This window comes from Olea europaea, chromosome 14 (assembly GCF_002742605.1).
Source record: "Olea europaea var. sylvestris chromosome 14, O_europaea_v1, whole genome shotgun sequence".
NCBI lineage: Eukaryota > Viridiplantae > Streptophyta > Magnoliopsida > Lamiales > Oleaceae > Olea > Olea europaea.
In genome coordinates, this window is record NC_036250.1 from 10673680 (window position 1) to 10695227 (window position 21548).

Consider the following 21548-nt stretch of genomic DNA (forward strand, 5'->3'; position numbering starts at 1 on the left):
GAATATGCAATGGGAGGAAAATTTTCAGAAAAATCTGATGTATTTAGTTTTGGAGTTTTGGTGTTAGAAATCATAAGTGGGACAAGGAACACGACCTTTTACAATGACGACTCTTCTTTGAGCCTTTTAGGATACGTAAGTACACTACAAATGGTATGAAAATCTTCAGTGATACTGTTGTCTATCATGAAAATTTCTCCTAATCTTTTTCAGGCATGGAAACTGTGGAACGAAGACAATGCAGTGATTTTGATAGATGGAAGAATATCAAGTCCAGGTTTTTCAAAAGAGATTTTGAGATGCATACATATTGGATTATTGTGTGTTCAAGAATTCCCTTTTAAAAGACCGAATATATCAACTGTTCTGTCAATGCTTTGTGGTGAAATTATAGATCTGCCTTTGCCGGAGCAACCTGCATTTATGCAGAACTTGATGCGTTCTTTTTCTTCTTCCCAAAACCATACGAATACGAGGGGATCTTCCAACAATGTCAGTATCACCACAATGTTTGAAGGACGATGAATTTCATTATGTTAATATTTCTTTGTTTATCTTTCCATTTGTAATATGGACAAAACTTTTATGTTCAAACAATAGAGAAATTGTATATATTGAAGACAGATTTCTTCTGTAGATCTATCTGCTATCAGTTTCTAACTTCGAAAGAAAGACATCCTCAAACACAAAATTGGTGATGGGGTGCATTGATTTATATGAGAAATGGTGAAATTGTATCAGAAGGCAAGAGAACTGATAGAATTTATATACAGCATGTGGCATAGATTTTTACAAAATTTTAAGAGTACACTTCCCAAGCACTCTTTCAATGCTTATTTGGGTAAAACTTGGATATGAGTACTGCAATAAGGGGTAAAAAAGGCAGTCTTTTCAGTGGGACCATGTTAGAAATGTCTCAAAGTTTGGCAAATGATGAGATACAAGGACCCAAAATTCTTGGAGTGGTGCTGGCAGGGCCGGTCCTGAGCACAGGCCTGTGCCTCAAGCCCAAAATCACAAAGGGCCTATTTTGGTCCGAAGTTTTATTTATTTATTATTATTTTTAATATTAAAAGAAGGAAAAGAAAAAGGAAAATAGTTTTTTCATTAATTGTGAGATGATTAAGATATTTGTTTGTTGTTTTAATCTTAAATTTTAAGTTAACAATATGTTATATAATATATCGCTGAATTTTGCATTTACGTTGATTTTGGGGGCCTAATTTTTGAATTTCGTCTCAAGCCCCGATAATCATAGGACCAGCCCTGGGTACTGGTGTGTGTGTTCTTACCGGTATAAATTGTCATATGGAATAACTAGTTCAAAACTTTACGCTGTCTTTGATTTTAACTTTACTTTGTTTGAACTACACAATGATTAGATTTAAATGAAAAGATATATAATCTTTATGCATGAGTATCGTATGATTTGAATATGAGAATTTTATTAAATTTTGAACAAGTAGGGAATTGTTGTTTAAGCATTCAATAAAAACTAAGTGGAGTGAAATTGAAAAAACCAAACGGCCAAGAGTTTGGCCCATGCGATCGCATGGGCACTAACAGGGACTTATATCCCAGTTTGGAAGAACTCCATACGGTCGCATGGTACAAAGAATCCGATTGTTGGAGGTCGTTTTTGGCCATTGCGGGTTTGAATTTGGTGAAGTTTCTTGCATGCTTTGGCACCATTTCATGTGTATGATCGAGGCCTATAAATATGATATCATTATTCATGCCAAAGATGCATTGAAAACACTTGAAATTCATCCTTTTTCCACGTCAGAGATCAAAACCCAGATTTACATTTATATTTATATCCAATATTTTCCTTGTGTTCTTAAAGTTTTGGAGGATTGCACTTATATTTTAGTACTAAATTTTTTACAAGGCTTGATATAATCTTACAAATCATTTGCCAAAACCCATAAGCATCTCATTTCGATTTCGAGAGGGGGCAAATTAATGCAAGTACAACATAAGAATTTATGTGGTTTGGCAATCATACTTACACCCACAAACCCACACACACCAATTATTCACTATAGCCCTTGTTTGTATCCCATTCTTTGGAAAAAAAAAAAAATACATTTTTAAGCAGTATTTTGACATTATTTTAATCACACGTTCTTCAATAAAATATTATTACACCCAAATTCAAAACTTTTCCTTATTTTGTAACCACACATTTCAAATCATTGCACTATTTAAAAATACATTTTTTAGGCGAAAATGGGGCTCAAACAAGGGCATATCAACAAAATAAGAAAAGAAATACAATACACTTTCTACATTTTATTTGCCTAGGCAAAGGCGATTCAATTTTCTCTCACTATGTATCTGCACAACTCACTCTCTGTGTTTACGCTATGTATTTATGTGTTTCGCATTTATCACTTTCAATCTGCACATTCTATTTATAGGGGATGTTAGCAGACATACTTTTCTCCTTTTTGACATTTTGGCTTCAATTGTGAGCATATCCATTCTATGCATTTAATTTCCATTCTACAATTGTTGATAGATTTTGTTTTTATCGCGGAAAATTTAAAAAAAAAAAAAAGAAAAAAGAAAAATTGGAAAATGGTGGGAATTCGGTTTTCCACCATTTCAAGGAAAAGGCACATGCGTGGGGGAAAATGTGAAAATCGAATTCCCTAAAAAAATTAGCACTCAAACACCACATTTTTGGTGGAAAATGAAAAATGTGTCCAATCAAACATCGTCTTAGGATAAATGAGGAAGGCATTTTCATTTCTAGAAGACATTGAAATAAATAAAAATCGAAAATGAAACTTCTTCTTTCATTCCATTCATTTCCCAAAAATGGACAAATCGAGAGTGAGCCATCAATAATGGAATTATTGACTAATAAGGGGACATGCGACGACTGAACAGGAGAGTAGTACATAAGTGGGTCATCAATTCATTTCTCAACTTGCTCAACTTGCCACTTTCTATTGCCTAAGTAGTACGCATTGTATGAAAGCTTTGAATTATTGTTCTTCGTAGAATTCCAATGGAACGGGTCATTAGAAAGCTATATAAACACAAGAAGATTGGGTTTGAAAATTATTAAAGAATAAAGTATTACATATTTGTAATGATGTGTTTAATGCAATATCTAACATAATTAAAGAAGAAAGTTTAAGGGTATTTATATTCCCACAACAATTTTTTATATACGCACCACATTTTAATTAAAAAGAAAGGTTTTCGATATTTGCTTACTTTTGCTTTTATGTCCTCAATTTTCTCTCATCACATTGTTATTCTCAACCTTCAAATAATTAACATATTTTGTCACTAATCATGATTTTTACCCAAATATTCTGCAAACGTGCATTGTAAAGATGGGCAATTTTTTTAATAATTATTTATTTTGATTATTTAAAAATATTAGGATCTGTTTGATAGTGTTGCATTCCATGGAAAATGTCACGTTTAAGAAATTCGTTTTCTACCTTGGTTATTTGATACGAAAGTGAAAATATTAAATATAGTTCGAATTCTAAGGTACAAACACTTAAATATATGTTTTTGGTCAATTCCATGGAAATCGAATTCTTATAATTTTGATGATCTTTTCTTTTCCAACTTATATGAAATTAATTTATTTTTTCCACCTTTACTATCAAACGAGCCCTTAGAGATAATTATGTTTTTTTTCTTGGAATAAGTTCAATCTATGTGCGCTATTGCCATATGAATACGCGTTTTCTTTTACCAAATTTTTCAATCCATCTAATTTTTAAATAAAATATATCTAATCAATCGACAAACTATACTGTAACCAGCCACTATTTAAGTCAATAATTGAAGGCTAATGTCTTTTTCTTTTTGAATTATTAAAAATAATACATCATTGTCTTATACTGAAAGTTGAAACGAATTTACTCATAAATATTTAAATATTGAAAGTTGAAGTTACTTTACTCGTAAATCAACTAAGGCCCCGTTTGGTAGGAATTTTTTGCCTCAAAAAATTGATTTTTTGATCGTTATTTTACTATTCAAGCCGTAATTTTTGACTTTTTTTCTCACATGTAGACCCCACTTTTTTTCTAACGGTCAAAAAATCAATTCTCAAAATTCCTACCAAACGGGCCCTAACTCTGCATTACACAAAAGAATAAAAAAAGACCAAATAATAAAATTTTCAAATTAGATCCCAAAGCTGAGAGTTCTTGGAAAGAGCAATACGTTCAATTAGTCATGGTCTTAAACAAAGTCTGCAAAATGGTGGTGGAGTCCACACTTGACAATCAATAAGTGAGAATTTGATCAATTTTGAAAAAATTAAACACAACTAATATTATTTAGGTCCCGTTTGGGAGGTATTTTGAGAATTGATTTTTTGACCGTTAGAAAAAAATTGAAGTCCATTTATGAGAGAAGAAGTCAAAAATTACGGTTGAAATAGTGAAATAACGGTCAAAAAATCAATTTTTGGGGGTAAAAAATTCCTCCCAAACAAGCTCTAATTGTGCTACTTGTGGTCATGTACATGTTGTTTACCAACAGATGATATGTCAAGATATGATCGAATCAAATTTTCACTAATCGACTAAAAAAAATTAAATTTTCTCACTCATTTTTTGCCACGTCATCAATCTTCAAAAGAATACGATGATATATAAATAGTATTGTTCATCTGCTTACCCTACTCCGATCGAGTAACCCCACCAATGTAGCCCCACCATGGAACGCGTGTTGTTTAGCTATCTTGGGAAATTGTAGAAAAGCATGTAAATAGCTCTTAATGTAATTTCTTCACACCCCGGCCCGGCGTCGAAAGCAAGACTGAGAGTTGACGTCAATTTCCCTCGATGCTATATATAATGAGAATCAATATAGATTTTACCAACAAATACCATTGGCTATTATTTACTTATTAGCAAACTTCTCACATAATGGCCTTTTCTCCCACAAATTTCTTTGAATTAACCATGTCCAGAAGCCATATCATTAAACTTTTTCTTCTTCAGTGCCTATTCATTCTACTGTGTCTTCCTCGTTTAGGATTTTGTGCAGAAACAGACAGTATTACAAGAAATCTTGTCCTAAAAGACCCCGACACCATATCATCAAGAGGCAACGTTTTCAAAATGGGATTCTTTTCCCCTGATAATACCACCAAGAACCGCTACTTTGGTGTATTTTACAGCGTTTCTGAATCAACGGTGATATGGGTTGCCAACAGGGCCAACCCAATTCCAGATTCTTCCGGCAGCATAACGATATCACGAGATGGAAATATCGTACTAATGAATGGAGAAAGTGAGATAGTTTGGTCATCAAATGTTACGACCTCTTCGGTTAATGCCAGTGCCCAGCTTTTGAGCACTGGAAATCTTATTCTGCGAGATAATTCAAGTGGGCGTACGTTGTGGGAGAGTTTTGGACATCCGTCCAATAATTTTGTGCCCACTTTGAGGATAATTGATAACATAAATACAGGTAATAAGGTGGTCGTGTCCTCATGGAAAACCCCGACGGATCCGGAAGTTGGAAATTTCACAGCGGGTCTCCAAGCTCTGAGTGTTCCTCAAATTTATACATGGAATGGGAATCGTCCACACTGGCGAAGTGGTCCATGGAATGGGCAGATTCTAATTGGTGTGCAAGATATGTATTCTGTTTACCTGGATGGATTCACTGTGGTAAATGATTCTTCTGGAACGTTCTATTTCACTGCGCCAGAGGGAAAATTCTTGATGAGAATTATGTTGAATTCGACGGGAAGTTTGGTTCAGACGTTGTGGAATGGTCAGACGCAGAACTGGGATATTACATGGTTGGCACCTCAACAAGAATGTGATGTTTACGGGACTTGCGGGCCATTTGGGAGTTGCAATGCTCTGACTTCGCCTATTTGTTCTTGTCTAAGAGGGTTCGAACCAAATAATTCCGAGGAATGGGGAAGAGGAAACTGGTCTGGTGGATGTGTCCGGAGCAAACCATTGCTTTGTGATCGAAATAATAATACAAGCGGTGGTGGCAAAGAAGACGGATTCTTGAGGCTCCCATTTATGAAAGTGCCGGATTTTGCTGAACAGGGACCCTCTAGCTCGGTAGAGGAATGTAGAAGTCTCTGCTTGATGAATTGTTCGTGCATAGCCTATGCACGCGACACGAATCTTGGTTGTATGTTCTGGAGCCAAGAACTGATTGACCTACAGCAATTTTCTAACGTTGGTGAAGATCTTTACATTCGTCTAGCTTCTTCAGAACTAGGTACTTAATAGTTCTGTTGTCTTTGATAACTTGCCATATAATGCTTATGAACTCGTTATTTGGTTAGTAATTTGATGTCTGGTTTTTTCAGATGGGCACAAAGACAAAAAGCTTATTATTATAATTCCAATAGTTGCGGGTTCGGTTGCCATTTTGATTTGCATTTTCAGTTATTGGTGGTTGATGGCTAGGCGAAAAGGTAACACAGAATGAATAGTGTATAATATATTGGGCTTTACATGTGTATACATGTATCTATCAGTTAAAGATATTGATTTTCCTTGTGGAACCAGGAGCCAAAGGAAAATTAGATGCAAAGTTGTATGAAGCTAGGCAAACGTATCCGTCAGATTCGGCTGGAATAGTGATTAAAGATGATATGGATAAAGTTAATCTTGAAGAATTTCCATTATTCACGTTCGAGACTGTTGCAAATGCCACAGACCAATTCCATGATGACAATATGCTTGGAAAGGGTGGTTTTGGTCCTGTTTATAAGGTAATCTTTTTGTAACCATGGGCGCCAAGTACCATATTTTTTATAGCTCTCGTGCTGAAATTGCTGTTAACGTGTACGCAGGGTAAATTGGCAGATGGAAAAGAAATTGCAGTGAAGAGGCTTTCAACAGCATCTGGGCAAGGAATGGAAGAATTTATGAATGAAATGGATGTGATTTCCAAAATCCAACATCGAAATCTTGTAAAATTACTAGGATGTTGTGTCGAGAAAGAAGAGAAAATTCTTATTTATGAGTACATGCCTAATAAAAGCTTAGACGTGTTTCTGTTTGGTTAGTTGAAAATCAACTCTATTTTCTGTCCTTTCAAAGTGTCTTCTACTACTAAACTTTTATAATTTAATTTTAATCATGTAGATCCTTCACATCCATCACAGAAGATTCTCGATTGGAAGAAACGTTTTAGTATCATTGAAGGTATTGGGCGAGGCCTTCTCTATCTTCACAGGGATTCTATATTGAAGATAATCCATAGAGATTTGAAACCAAGTAACGTGTTGCTGGATGAGGACTATAATCCAAAGATTTCAGACTTTGGAATGGCAAGAATATTTGGAGGCAACCAAGATCAAGCCAACACTGGAAGAGTCGTAGGAACATAGTAAGCAATTGTTGAATTGACGAAAGTATTTTTCCCCTTAAAAGCATGTTTGGTATGCAGTATTTAAATAATACTGTGAACATGCCATTCGTTTTCAATATTCGATGATTCAAACGTATATGAATTTATCATATGTTGCAGCGGATACATGGCGCCAGAATATGCAATGGAAGGAAGATTTTCTGAAAAATCTGACGTCTATAGTTTTGGCGTTTTGATGTTAGAAATCGTGAGTGGGAAAAAGAACACCAACTTCTACAATCATGAATGGTCATTAAGTCTTTTGGGTTGGGTAAGCCACTTCGTAATCTTCCTTATTTCTATTTGAGTTTTCAAACATTCCATAGGATCTTATATATGATAATTTGTATTAGGCATGGAAATTATGGAATGAAGACAACGGTCCAACCTTCATAGATCAAACAATATACAAAGCCGAATTCCAGGGAGAGATGGTGAGGTGCATTCACATTGCACTATTGTGCATACAAGAATTCCCTAATAGCCGGCCTACAATTTCGACTGTTCTTGCAATGCTCAGTCGAGAAATTGTCGATTTGCCTGTGCCGGAGCAACCGATTTTTGCTGAGAAGTGGAACCGTTCTCATGTCACCTCTTCCGGGATGGGAGTCTCCATTAACGATGTCACTATTACAATGCTTGATGGACGATGATTTCGGACTTCTTTCGCACTGTTTTAATAAATCCTCAAAGTTACCTAAGTTTTCTATTTCCATATGCTACATATAATAGTTTGTTGAAATTAGATTGTTTATGTGCAATAATCATGAGTTATGTTCGTCCAATTATATGAGATTGAGACGGGTTACTTGCATTTTACAGAATATCAATTTAGTGTGAAAAATATATCTTCCAATTATATATGAAATTGAGATGAGGTTACTTGCATTCTACAGAAGACTAATTCAGTGTTCATCGAATTCAGATTGAATATATATTTTTCATCCAAATTGTTCACTTTTGTTATCCAATCACCATAATGGTATATCATATTTAATGTTGATGAAAATAAAGCATAAAATACAAACTTTGAAAGAAGATGATCTAACCTCCAAATAAATTTAACTAGTCCAACTAACTGTAAATCAGACAATTAGAAAATTCACATTTTAAAGTTTATGGTGCCTTGTTACCCTCTTTATCATAAAAGATGTATATTGCTAGGCTTTGAACACAATGAAGATGATTTGTTCATCGTCCACTTTGAGAACCATCTTTCCTACGTAGACATTAATTAATGCCAAGGCTGATAGCCAGAAAAGTTCAATCCAATATTATGGGAATATCTGCATCCTCCTTTATATTCAAACCAATGAAATCAGTTGAATATATGAATTTGTCAACATTACAAACACATCCTCAATGTTACCCCGAGAATATTTGATAGATTGATTTACAAGTTTAAGTGACACTATGGTTGGTTTTTCTTTTCCTAATCCAAGCTTCACACACGGTTAAGGGCATTGAAATAATATTTGCACCTAGGTAACATAATGCGTGCCCAAAATAATTAGAACAAACAGTGTAAGATATAGCGAAACTTCTTGAAATTTTTAATTTATGAGACAACTTTTTCTCAAGAATTGCACTGTAATTCTCTATTAAGCAGACAATTTCATGTTTCTCCATCTTTCTCTTGTTGAAAAGAATATCCTTCAAGAACTTGGCTGGAAATTTATGCTAATGCATCAACAAAACAGATGTTGATGTACAACTTCTTGAAAATGTCTAGAAATTTTGCAAACTGCTTATGAAGTTTATACTTCTGAAGCCTTCGAGAAATAGGAGTAGGAGGTTCATAAGCTTTGATTGGACTTGTTGTTTTAGTAGCAGACATCTCTGAGTTATCTTTCTGTTTTGTTTCCTTTGGTAGCTGCAGATTGTTCTTCATTTGCAGATTCAACAATCAATGATCTCCCTTTTTTGTTGGTCGTTTTACACAAATCTCTCTGGTAATTGTACCCACTTTTATGAGTTACGGTCTGTACTTGCTCTTTCGGATAAGTGAATGTATTGCTAGGCTCCAACCTTTTAATAGATACCTCTTGATTTTGATAATTTGTCTCATTTTTCTGAAGCAACTTATCAATTTTCTGCATATATTGATGGACCATCCCTCCAAACTCGATCTTTTCCCTGTTGAGATCACTAGAAATTTGGGTGTTACTTCCATCCCAGATTGTATGTTTGTAAATATGGGTTGTACACCTGCTGTGGATTGTTTACCCCCGATATTTGGGCTTTCATAAATCGGGTTTGTATGGACCTCATTCACCCTATGTACTTAGGCTTGCTTCGTTAGAGCATTAATATGAGCATTAGTGATCGATGTATTGTCTAATTCATGTAAAACTGCCACTTTCTTCGTAACTACTTGATCTGATGAGAACATAAAATGCGTCTTTGTAATAATTTTCAATGTTTGATTAACTGATTTATTCATAATGTACCCATTTGCTCAGTAGTCCACTTGAAAATAAATTTACTGTTATTTCACATATCCACTTCAAGTGCCTATTAGATGTTTTGACCTTTCCACTTGTTTGAGGATGGCAGGCAGTGGCCACACAATGGTGCGTGCCATATATGTGTAGCATTGACAAGAATAAACAATTGCAAAAGTGAGTTACATCATCTCTAATTATGGCCCAGGGTGCTCCATATCTTATGTACATTTTTTTTTTTTTTATAAACCACAGGACCATCCTTGCCTTTGCTTCCAGCATTTAGACGCATAGTCCACCACCACAATGATGGACCTGTTTGAGTAAGATGGGAGAAGTTGCCACATAAAGTCAATGCCCAAATCATCAAAAAGTTCAACTTCCAAAATGTTATTCATCGGCATCTCATGTTAGTCTAATATATTATCGGTACATTGATTTCTATTATATGATTGCGAAAATTTTGAGCATCTTTAAATAGTGTTGGCCAGTAGAAATCACATTGATATTCCTTTGTACCTGCTTTAGTATGACCAAAACGACAACTTTAAGCTATTGCACGGACTTATACCAATATTGGTTTCATCTTATCCTCAGGTATAAATCTTTGGATGATCTCATTTGCTCCGGTATAAATATGGCTCCAACTCATACATCCTCCTGAAAATAACAAATAAATAATACTCCTCTTGAAAATTTAAGTTGGGGGTATTGCATTGACCATGTTTGACCAAGCTTAGAACTTTACTTATAAATAAAAAAAATTTTATTGACTAATGAATTTTAAAATAACTTATTTTTATTGACAAATAGACTAGTAACTATAGTACAAGAAAAAAGCTTCCAATTTGTAAAAGGCTTAAAACTTTTAATTTGTTTGTTACTAAACCAACCATGTCATGGATTAATTTTTCTTTTGATTTGTTTTGAGAGCTGAAAAGGTGAGTGATCATTGCTTGAAATTGAAGGGAGTCTTCCCATAAGAGTGAACTCATTCCAACATTGATTGGCTACAAGCTTAGAAGTGACTTACACGTCGATAACTTTTAAGGCATTTCTTATTGATTGTGTTCCAAATTTCGAGCATCATGTTATTCCTACCGAGTGATATCAAATTCAATTTAGTAGTGAAGTAGAGTTATTTAAACATAGAAAAAAGGTTAATTAAATATGTTTAGACGCAAAGTAATTTGTAGTTTTTTGTAAGCTTAATTAAACACCCCTGCGAAATTAGTAACTCCCGATGGCAAAATTTATTCGTTATATTAGGATAAGAAACTAAGTACTTTCTGAACTATGAAAAACTTTCAGTATGTAAAATCCCTTAATGAGCATGAAAAATTCACAAAAGAAAAAAGAAAAAAGAAAAAGAGAAAAAAGTGCAAAAAGGGAAACCGGGACTTTGTGAATGGCTAATATGAGATGTTACATTCTTAAAACCAAAAGATGTAGATTGATCAACTAAGGGGTTGTTTGGGAAAAAATTATAATGTGATTATGAAAATGGTAGTTTATCCCACTAAACGTATGAATATATTAATTTGAACCAATTATCAATTTGTGATAATATCCTTTTAACAAGTTATTCCACAATGTTCCCTTAACGATTGTTCTTCCGACATTATCCCTCTCCCCTTGAAGAGAACTATAAACCCATATAGTTGGGTAATTGGACTAAGGCTAAGGGCATTGAATTGGATTTGGGCTTTTGTGGGCTACATTTCTACATCACTGGGTCTGGTTCAAGTTCAACTAAAATAATAATAATAATAATAATAATAATAATTCTGGACCCAAAGTGAGGCCCCCTAGATGTTGGACCCGAGGCATAGGCCTCATTTGCCTAGCCCCAGGACCGGGCCTGGGAACAACTCCTACTCAACTTTGCCCTAATGGCTCTAGATCTCTTTAGGTATGCATGCTCTTTCAGCATAGATTCATATTTATTTATTTATTTATTTATTTGTGAGCTTTCTTCATATCTTCAAAGAGGATGATGGAAAGGTCTCTTGTTAATATTATACTAGTGTGAAGGCTAGGACTGGGGGTTCGTTCCTTTATGAAGAATTGGAAGGAATAAGTTTTCCTATGTCAGGGAGGACTGGAAGTTCCACCTATTCGAAGTAGATAGGGATGACATGGTTCCTGTTCGGTACTACAAAATTCTAACGTTTTTGGCTAGATAGCTGTTGTCTTCTCAGCGGAATTTCCTTTAATGGATTTTTTGATCTATTTTCTGTTTGTTAAAGCTTACCATGCTGTTACAATTAGCTCGGAGACTAAACAAAGGATTGATATAGCTAGTGCCTTGAATGTTGAGCAGAGATCGAACAGTTTCCTGATCCCTAATTCTAACTTCTTCAATATCGGTCTTTTCCTTAGCAGTCCTCCCTTCCTCCTAAAAAGTTTGAGTCATGACTTTGCTATTTTTATTTTCATGAAATTTTCTAACAAAAAAATTTTCTTTGTAGGATAAATTCAGGAAATCTTCGAATTCAAAGCAGCGAAGTAAGCTAAGGCAGAGACTGATGCAGCTAGGAAAGCCCAATGAGCTTATATTAGAAGGGCCCCTACAGAAGATGAGTTGTAAGTCCTGTTAACACGTTGGTCATGATCATCTAGTTTATTTGATCTTCCTTCTCCACTAAGGTCTCTTCTTTACCAGAGCTTTCCTACACGCCCTCTGTAATGTCTTAATTTATAACAAGTCAAAAAAAAATGAAAAAAAAAAGAGATAAAGCAAAAGTGGAAAGCGGTGGATTCCAATTCAATCCAAAACCATTACCAAACTCACACAAATCCATTTTTTTACACACACAAACACCCACAACCGAGAAAAGCCAAATCAGAGAGAGAGAGAGAGGAAATGAAAAAAAAAAAAAAAAAAGAGGAAGAAGAAAGAAAAAATTAGAAAAATTTAACCAAGTTGTTAGAAAATAAGTGGTCTACACTATTAGGCTTGAAAGGTAAGTAAAAAGTTACTTATTGTCAAGTTATGTTCAATTTTATAGTTGTTAGATTAAATTCAATTTTATTGAAGGGGTTAAGTATAATAGCTATGAAATTGAGTTAAGTGAAAGAAAAACTAGTTTTAGTGATTAACGAGACTTTAGAAATCACTTAAACATGAAATGATTAAATTTGGGCATCGCTTATTTAATTATTGAAATTACTTAAAATAGTTAATTATTGATTTAAAAATTATATCATATTTCAAACTGCGATACTGATATCGAGAAAGCTTACCGATCGAGTTGATTTTGTGAACATAGTTCTGTGAGTGGAAAAACTTATATATATTTTAAAATTAATATATTAATTATACCTTTGATTTATGTGCAATTACGTGAATTTTTTGTACAATTAGATGGTTATGAAGACGGGTTCTTTCATTATGATATGTGTGAAAATATCAAGGTTGTATATGGATTACTTATGAACTGAAACGTGACATGTGATATTGAGATCAACAAAAAAAGTATCCGTGATCATATACTTTTTCTAGTTCACAGAGGGTCCTTGACTGTGTTCTATCCTATACGGAGAGGTGTTGATCGGACATTGGTCTTGACTGTGTACATATAGTTCACCGAGGGGCATTGATCGTATTCTAAAATTGATTACTAGAGGTCTTGAGACCGACTTTCGTCCACGAAGGTGGCCAAAGGACCGTGGTGAAAGTTCTTAGCCCAAGGGGCGGATTACAGTCAGAGGGTACATTTTTTGTAGATTTTTTATTATATTGATGTGATAAGATTATAGTATAGTTATCAACTGATGTTTATAGCTTGAACTTGAGATGATAGTTCATCGCGTTGTGTGGATGTCTCACATTTTGACTATAATTATATGATGTTATCTTGCGAGTTATTCAACGATATGAACTTGATGTTTGATAAAAATGTTTAAATGAGAAAGTATAAATATTTTCGAACTCTTCCACTCACTGAGCTATCAACTCAAATCTTTCTAAAATTATTCTTACAGGTAATCATGGTTATTGATAGTTTGAAGAGCCTCGTGATTTCAAAATTAGAGCTAGACGACATATTGAGCGATATGATTCATTTTAGTAAAGTATGAAGTAATTATTTCAGGTCCATTGCATTATATTTTTATAAACATTTGATTTTGTTGCATATCTTGTAGTAACTTATAGTCAGCCTTGGTGGTGGATCTGACATCTATTCAGATCTATCATTGGTGCACATCACATTTCGGGTCCATAGGGTGATTCAAGATTGGTCGGATCAGAATGGTATCAGGGCATGGTTTATTAAGTTTTGAAAGTCTTTGTAGTTCATGCATTGACATATCATGCATATTCAGTGCATATGATCACATGTCATGGTGGCGGAAATCATAGGCTCTTAAACTCAAATGTATGGAACCGAAAAATGATAAAAATATATTTTTAACAAATCTAGAAAAGACTAGTATGTAAATATGATAGTTGTAATGATTCAATGGTTGGAAATATTATTAGTTGTTCGATTGAAATTGTAACGACCTGGGTCTCTGTACCCAAGCCATTAGTTTACGTACTGTCCGCTTTGGGCGGGCCTTGCGCCCACTTACCCTCACGACTTTCTGTCGTGTCTCTAGGATTCAAACTCATAAACTTTGTCTTAAGTAGACTTAAGTTGAATCCTGGTACCAATTGGGCAACTTAAGTCTTACTTAAGGAAAAAGTTATGAGTTCGAATCCTGGGGGACTTAACTTCTAGTCGTGAGGGTTAAGTGGGCACAAGGCCCACTCAAAGCGAACATTACATAAGCTAACGGCTTGGGTACAGAGACGTCGGTCGTTACAAAAATTGTGGTTCATTTAACCTATTAAGAGCTGAACAAATTTTAATGATTTTACAGATTGTTTATGTATAGGCATTCAAAGTGATAGATGTTACAACCACTTAATTATCAATTTATATGTTGAATTACTTGATATAGTTGGCACGATAAATAAAAGAGAATGGTATGGTAACAATCAGTGAGGAATTTTAATTATCTTGGGTGATTCCAATTATTTCGATTATTTATGAGTTGTTGATTATAAGGGATGTGAGAAGAAGAAAAAATGATATACTTCATCATGATTACTTATTATTGGATAATTTGTTACTTAAGAAATAGAATCAAATGAATATGTGCATTCAGGTATATTTATGTGAATCGGAAAAAAAAGGAGTAGGGAATGGTAGAGTTGGAATTTATTGACTTTGGAAAATTAACGTATGAAATCTTGATGATATATTGATATATGAAAGGTTCACGGGATAAATATGAGGGTTATTTTTAGTGATGTTAAGGAAAAATTGACATAATTAAATGTTTTAGGTCTTACAATATGAAAATAAATGATAAGGTTACTTGATCATAACATGATATAGTGAATGACAAGTAAATGAATGTTATGGTTGTCCTATAGCGAAATAATGAGATGATGTATTTGGGTTATTAGGTTAATTGGTTTTGCCAAGACCATTTGTTGGATTATTATGTTATCTTATATACAATTTGAAAGCTTTGAGCCAAATTTTGAAGTTAGGGTGAATTTAATGAAGTTTTAGTGATGTAAATTTTGAGTTATTTTCGATTGTATTTTTAGATTTCATGAATAAAGTATTCCATTATTCTCAAAATCTACATGTAATGGAATATATGGATGATATGTTGGATAGCTTAAAGTCTAAGACGATCATCATGTAAATTTTATCCAATCGTGGAACGATATCTTTAGGTTATAATCTTAATTGAAGGTCTTTATGCGATATACAAGAAAGCTTATGTATTGGTGATAGGCTGATGGCCTCTTTATGGAATAAGAGTATTGTTATAATTGTCTCTTCATAGAAAGTAAGAGAACCAAAATTGTGTGAATTTAAGGATGTAAAAAGTGTTGCTATCAGATTAAATTCTGAGGAAACATTTACTCTTGTATCAAAAGTTGATGAGGATTTGATTCATGATAATGGATTATGTTAAGGTTTAAAACGTGTTCTGAAGTAAAACAATGAATTATGAATTATATGATAGATTGTAGAAGAGGCATGATTAAAACATGATTTGGAGTTGGTTATATTGGGATTATGTCATCAAATTGCGAGAAATATCAATACTTATCAATCATCAGAGTTTAAGGTATATTTTATTCGAAATGGTGGAAATGGAACTTGTGTATATCATTGGGTGTCATAGAATTAAATGAAAAGAACACCATATTGAGATATCTCAACTGTTTTGTTGGGGATAACTAGAATTTTAGAAAATCATGAACAATTGAATTTTTGGAGATACTGTCAATTTAGAATGGAGGTAATTACCCTCAAATATTTTTCTTTAGGGATTCCAAATACACGGAATGGAGACAAAATAGTATTTAAATCATTGTGGATAGATTGATAAAGGCTATCGGATTCTTTTTTAAATGATATAGTCAATTCATAGGATAGGCTTATAAAATTATATATAGACAATATTGTTAATTACATGGTTGAATTGAAGTATTTATCTTTGGTTAGTTGTAAGAAGTTATATAATTAAATTACATTATGCAGCTTCTTTTGATAGAATGTTAGACACTATGAAGACAAGTTCAAAAGAGAGGCTATTAATTATGGTTGGTTAATTAGAAGACACTTGGATATTATTTATTTGTCATGGATTTGACATATAAAAACTAAACACAAGTGACAATAATTGAGGTTATATATAATAGTGAAATATTCCAAGGACGTATAATGAAATGGGCGAAAGAATGTTGTTCGATCTTAATATGTAACCATTGTTACAGAAAAAGAATGTGATTAGAGAATAGTTTTAATTATGACGTAAGGTGAAGATTTGGAGAACATGAAAAGTAATATCTTGAACTTCAAATTGGAAAAATAATTGAGTTTTTCTAAGGTTTGGAAAAAAAAAAAAGTCGAGAATATCATATATTGGCTCTTAGGAAGTTATTAAAGGCATGATAGGAAAGATTAAATTTTGGGACTAAAAGTTTGTTGAAGTAATCATTCAATAGATGAGGCATTATGGGAAGCGAGGATCAAATGTGTTCCCTATATATATATATTACATATGCGAATCTTAGTTAATTGAATTTCGAGGACGAAATTCTTTTAAGGGGGAGTTATGTAATGTCTTAATTTGAAACAAGTCTCTATATATATATATAAGAGGAAGAAGAAAGAAAAAATTAGAAAAATTTCACCAATTTGATAGAAAATAAGTGGTCTACACTATTTGGCTTGAATTCCTCAATTTTGAAAGGTAGGTAAAAAGTTACTTATTGTCAAGTTATATTTAATTTTATAGTTGTTAGATTGTTAGATTAAATTAGATTTTATTGAAGTGGTTAAGTATAATAAGCTATGAAATTGTGTTAAATGAAAGAAAAACTAGTTTTAGTGATTAACGAGACTTTAGAAATCACTTAAATGTGAAATGATTAAGTTTGGACATCGCCTATTTAATTATTGAAATTACTTAATTATTGATTTAAAAACTATATCATATTTTAGACTGCAATACGAATATCGGGATAGCTTATCAACCGAGTTGATTTTGCGAACATAGTTCTATGAGCGGAAAAACTTATATATTTTTTAAAAATTAATATATTAACTATGCTTTTGATTTATGTGCAATTATGTGAATTTTTTGTACAGTTGGATGATTATTATGATGGGTTCTTTCATTATGATATGTGTGAAAATATTAAGGTTGTATATGGATTACTTATGAACTGAAATGTGACATGTGATATTGAGATCAACTAGAAAAGTACCCGTGATTATATATTTCTTTTAGTTCACAGAGGGGCCTTGGCTGTGGTCTAAAATCGATTACCAAAGGTCTTGACATCGACTTTCGTCCATGGAGAGGGCCAAAGGCCCGTGGCAAAAATTCATAGCCTAAGGGGTGGTTTACAGATTTTAGTCAGAGGGTACATTTTTGGTGGATTTTTCAGTATATTGATGTGATAAGATTATAGTATATTTATTTGCTAATGTTAATAGCTTGACCTTGAGATGATAGTTTATAGCGTTGTGCGGATGTCTCACATTTTGGCTATAATTATATGATATTATCTTGCAAGTTATTCAATGATATGAACTCGATGTTTGATAAAAATGTTTAAATGAGAAAATATAAATATTTTCGAACTCTTCCATTTACTGAGCTATCAACTCATATTTTTCTAAAATTATTCTTACAGGTAATCATGGTTATTGATAGTTTGAAGAGCCTGGTGATTTCAAAATTAGAGCTAGACGACATATTGAGCGATATGATTCATTTTAGTAAAGTATGAAGTAATTATTTCAGGTCCATTGCATTATATTTTTATAAACATTTGATTTTGTCGCATATCTTATAGTAACTTATAGTCAGCCTTGGTGGTGGATCTGACATCTAGTCAGATCTACTATCGGCACACATTACATTTCGGGTCCATAGGGTGATTCAGGATTGGTCGTGTCACCCTCTTCAGACTGGGTCTTCTTCAATGCCAGCTCCTTAGAATTTTCACCTTTATCCGCTTGACGAGATGAGATTAGACATGGAGATGATGATTAGCCATTGTCCAGAGGTTTTTCTGGATTTTTCGAGGGCTCCTGTACCTTTCCTCGACCTAACTGATGTCCTATCATCCATGAGTGTTTCAGGGAAGATTGCCTAGGATAAAGCAAAAGTTGGACAAAGATTTCACTCAAAAAATAATGCGGCTTTATAATAAAATAGGCAAGATGAGTTTCAAATAGAGTTTACAAAGTATTTCAAACTCTCTCTATCTCTCTCAATAACAGAATTATCTCAAATCCTCACTTAGTGTTCAATTGTTTTTCGCACACACTCATTGGACGCACACATATAATGAACAAATCCTAATGCCCATTTATAGATTTTGTATGGTGGTTTATCATTTAACAAATAAAACTTGAATTCCTCCTTTAGAAGTTGAAAAATAAAACATGAACTTGATCAACCAATATGCTTTCTTTCCTTGCTTGGCTTGGAAGATTTACTTGTTTGAATTTTCTTCTTAGTGGCAAAGAATAATTTCATAACTATAGCTTATCCTTTAAGGAGGTAAAAGTCAATTTGCTTTCTCGTCTGTCATTTGCCAACCTTGTCTCTAAGTAAAATCAAAATTTGTCTCCACTTCTAACAACCTCCCACTTGGAGACAAATATCAGGCCGCAGTGGAACTCCGCCTCCATCCTTAAGTACTAAGACCAATTAAAATTGAACTGGATTTCAGTTTCTCAATAGTAACTAACTTTGTTAACATATGTGTTGGATTTTTTGTAGTGTGGATCTTCTCCAAACTGATTTTTACTATCTTCTAAGAGCAAACGAACAAAATGATATTTAATATCAATATGTTTCATTCTCGAGTGAAACACATAATTCTTTGCAAGATGTATAGCACTTTGACTATTACTATACAACTTGCAGTCATCAAGATTCTTGCCCCAATTCACCCAAGAAGTTTTGAATAATACCATTTCCTTGCAACCTTCTATCATTGCTACATACTCTGCTTCTGTAGTAGAAACGATTATAGTTTTTTGAAACTGAGAGACCTAGCTAATTGTAACACTTCTAAGATTAAACACATATCTAATTGTGATATTTCTACTGTCAATTTCTCCTGCAAAATCAGAATCAACATACCCATACAAGCCTATATTTAAGCTGCCAGAACATAGAGCCATATCCCGAGTACCTTTTAGATATTGTAATATCCATTTGACAGTTTTCCAATGCCCCTTGCTAGGATTATTCATGAATCTATTAACAACTCCTACTACATGAGCAATATCTGGTCTTATGCAGACCATAGCATACATAAAGCTTCAAATGGCTGAGGCATAAGGGACCTTAGCAATGTACTCTTTCTCCTCGTGTGTTGTTGCTCATTTTTCCTTTGTCAATCGGAAGTGACTTGCTATTTAGGGTGCTAACAGACTTAGAACTCTCCATGTTGAATCTCTTGAGGACTTTACTAACATATTCTTCTTGTGATAGCTTTAATATCTTATTTTTCACTATCTCTACTAATTCTCATTCCAAGAATTTGTTTTAACGCACATAAATCCTTCATTGCGAAGTTTTTAAACAACTGCTCCTTGAGCTTAATAATTTTATCCATGCTTGAACCTACAACAATCATATCGTCTAAATATAAGAGAAGTATCAAGTACGAAGTGTCAAGCTTTTTATAGTAACAACAATGATTACCATGGCACTTATGGAAGCCTGCACTTTTCATCAAGCCATTAAATTTCTTATACAACTACCTGGGAGTTTGTTTCGGCCCATATAAACTCTTTTTGAGTTTACATACCATACTCTCCTTTCCCGTAACCACTTAGTCCTGAGGTTGATGAATATAAATATCATCCTCCTAGTTACTATAATTAATACAGTTTTAACATCTAACTGCTCCAAATGTAAATTGTCAATCGCCACAATGCTAAGCATAGCTCTAATGGTCAAAGTTTTAACAACGGGAGAAAAATCTCAGTGTAGTCGATACCTGCCTTTTGTTGAAAACCTTTTACAACCAACTTGGCCTTGTATCGTTTGATGCCATCAAGTTCCTCTTTCAAGCAATAAACACACTGTAAAGCAAAATTTTCTTTAGGTAATAGAACTAGTTCCCATGTCTAATTCATTAAGAAAGATTCTTTTCTCTTATCTAAACTTTAATTCTTTCTCATAATATTCAGGTTCACCATTGTCAGTAAGCAATAAATAATACAACGAAGGCAAATAGGAAACTATAGGCCTAAAAGTTCTTGTAGACCTCCTCACAAGAACAAGAGTTGGCATCTCAGTAGGTGATGTTAACTAGATATTTTGTAACTTGGGATTTTAACACATCTCTACTACAGATTTTCTTAGGCTTCACTATCTCAAGTTCCTTAGTCTTATCATCAAATCTATCTGTATACATGACAGACTCATTGAACACCACATCTATGCTCCTAATTATTTTTCAATTTTCATCTTCCCAAAATCAATAACCATAATTATCAACGCCATAATGAATATAGGTGCATTTATGAGACTTATAATCAATCTTATTCCTATTCTCAAGCTCAACGTGAAATAAGAGATATAGCCAAATACTCTTAAATGTGATAGTTTAACTCTTTGATTTATCTAAACATTACCTTTGCCAACTATGTTGTAAATCTCATCATTTCCAAAATACACCTTACCGAGGTTGCCTGATATATAGTTATGGAACAACTCTTTGCTCAAAGATGCATGAAACAATGCATCCAAATCAATGATCCTTGTTTCTTAGTGAGCATCCAGGACTAACAACAATACATCAAAATTTTTAGCGTCTGAAACATTAACAAAGTTTTTGTCTTCGTCATTTTTTTCTTGCTTCTTTGGTGCTCTACAATCTTGCTTTTTGTGACTAGATTTTTAGCAGTTCCAGCACTTGCCTTTGAATTTTGGTTGAGATAGTGGTCGACCATTTTTCGACCGACTTATGTTTCACCTATGGTTGCCGCCTCTGTTTAGCTTTTTACCTCAATCATTAATTGCCAACAACGAACCAAAGATATCTCCACCATCTTTTCTGCGTGTATTCTCGCTAAGAACCAAATCTACAACATGATTTGGTTTCAACTTTACCGACCCCATGGAATTGCTTACTCCACAACCAAAGGATTCCAACTCTCTAGAAGACTTGAT

The 21548-nt window shown here is 33.6% G+C and overlaps 2 protein-coding genes across 3 annotated transcripts; both read left to right on the plus strand.

The window, feature by feature from the left end:
* Nucleotides 1-642, plus strand: LOC111409499 (G-type lectin S-receptor-like serine/threonine-protein kinase SD1-13; the record flags this gene model as incomplete). The annotated part of the gene is made up of 2 exons (XM_023039545.1): nt 1-135; nt 214-642. Coding segments are annotated over 2 exons (447 nt in total), but the record flags the coding sequence as incomplete, so codon positions are not given.
* Nucleotides 643-4837: 4195 nt separating this feature from the next.
* On the plus strand, nt 4838-8271 carry LOC111409135 (G-type lectin S-receptor-like serine/threonine-protein kinase At1g11330). Of its 2 annotated transcripts, none has more exons than XM_023039095.1 (7): nt 4838-6237; nt 6329-6436; nt 6534-6736; nt 6818-7028; nt 7113-7356; nt 7498-7648; nt 7731-8271. In XM_023039095.1, exons 1-7 carry the CDS (start codon nt 4914-4916, stop codon nt 8028-8030), a joined length of 2541 nt encoding a protein of 846 aa, XP_022894863.1. In that variant the 5' UTR covers nt 4838-4913; the 3' UTR covers nt 8031-8271. The 2 variants fall into 2 exon arrangements, with proteins under 2 accessions (XP_022894863.1, XP_022894862.1); XM_023039094.1 differs by having other exon boundaries at nt 4843-6237; nt 6531-6736.
* The last annotated feature ends 13277 nt before the right edge of the window (nt 8272-21548 follow it).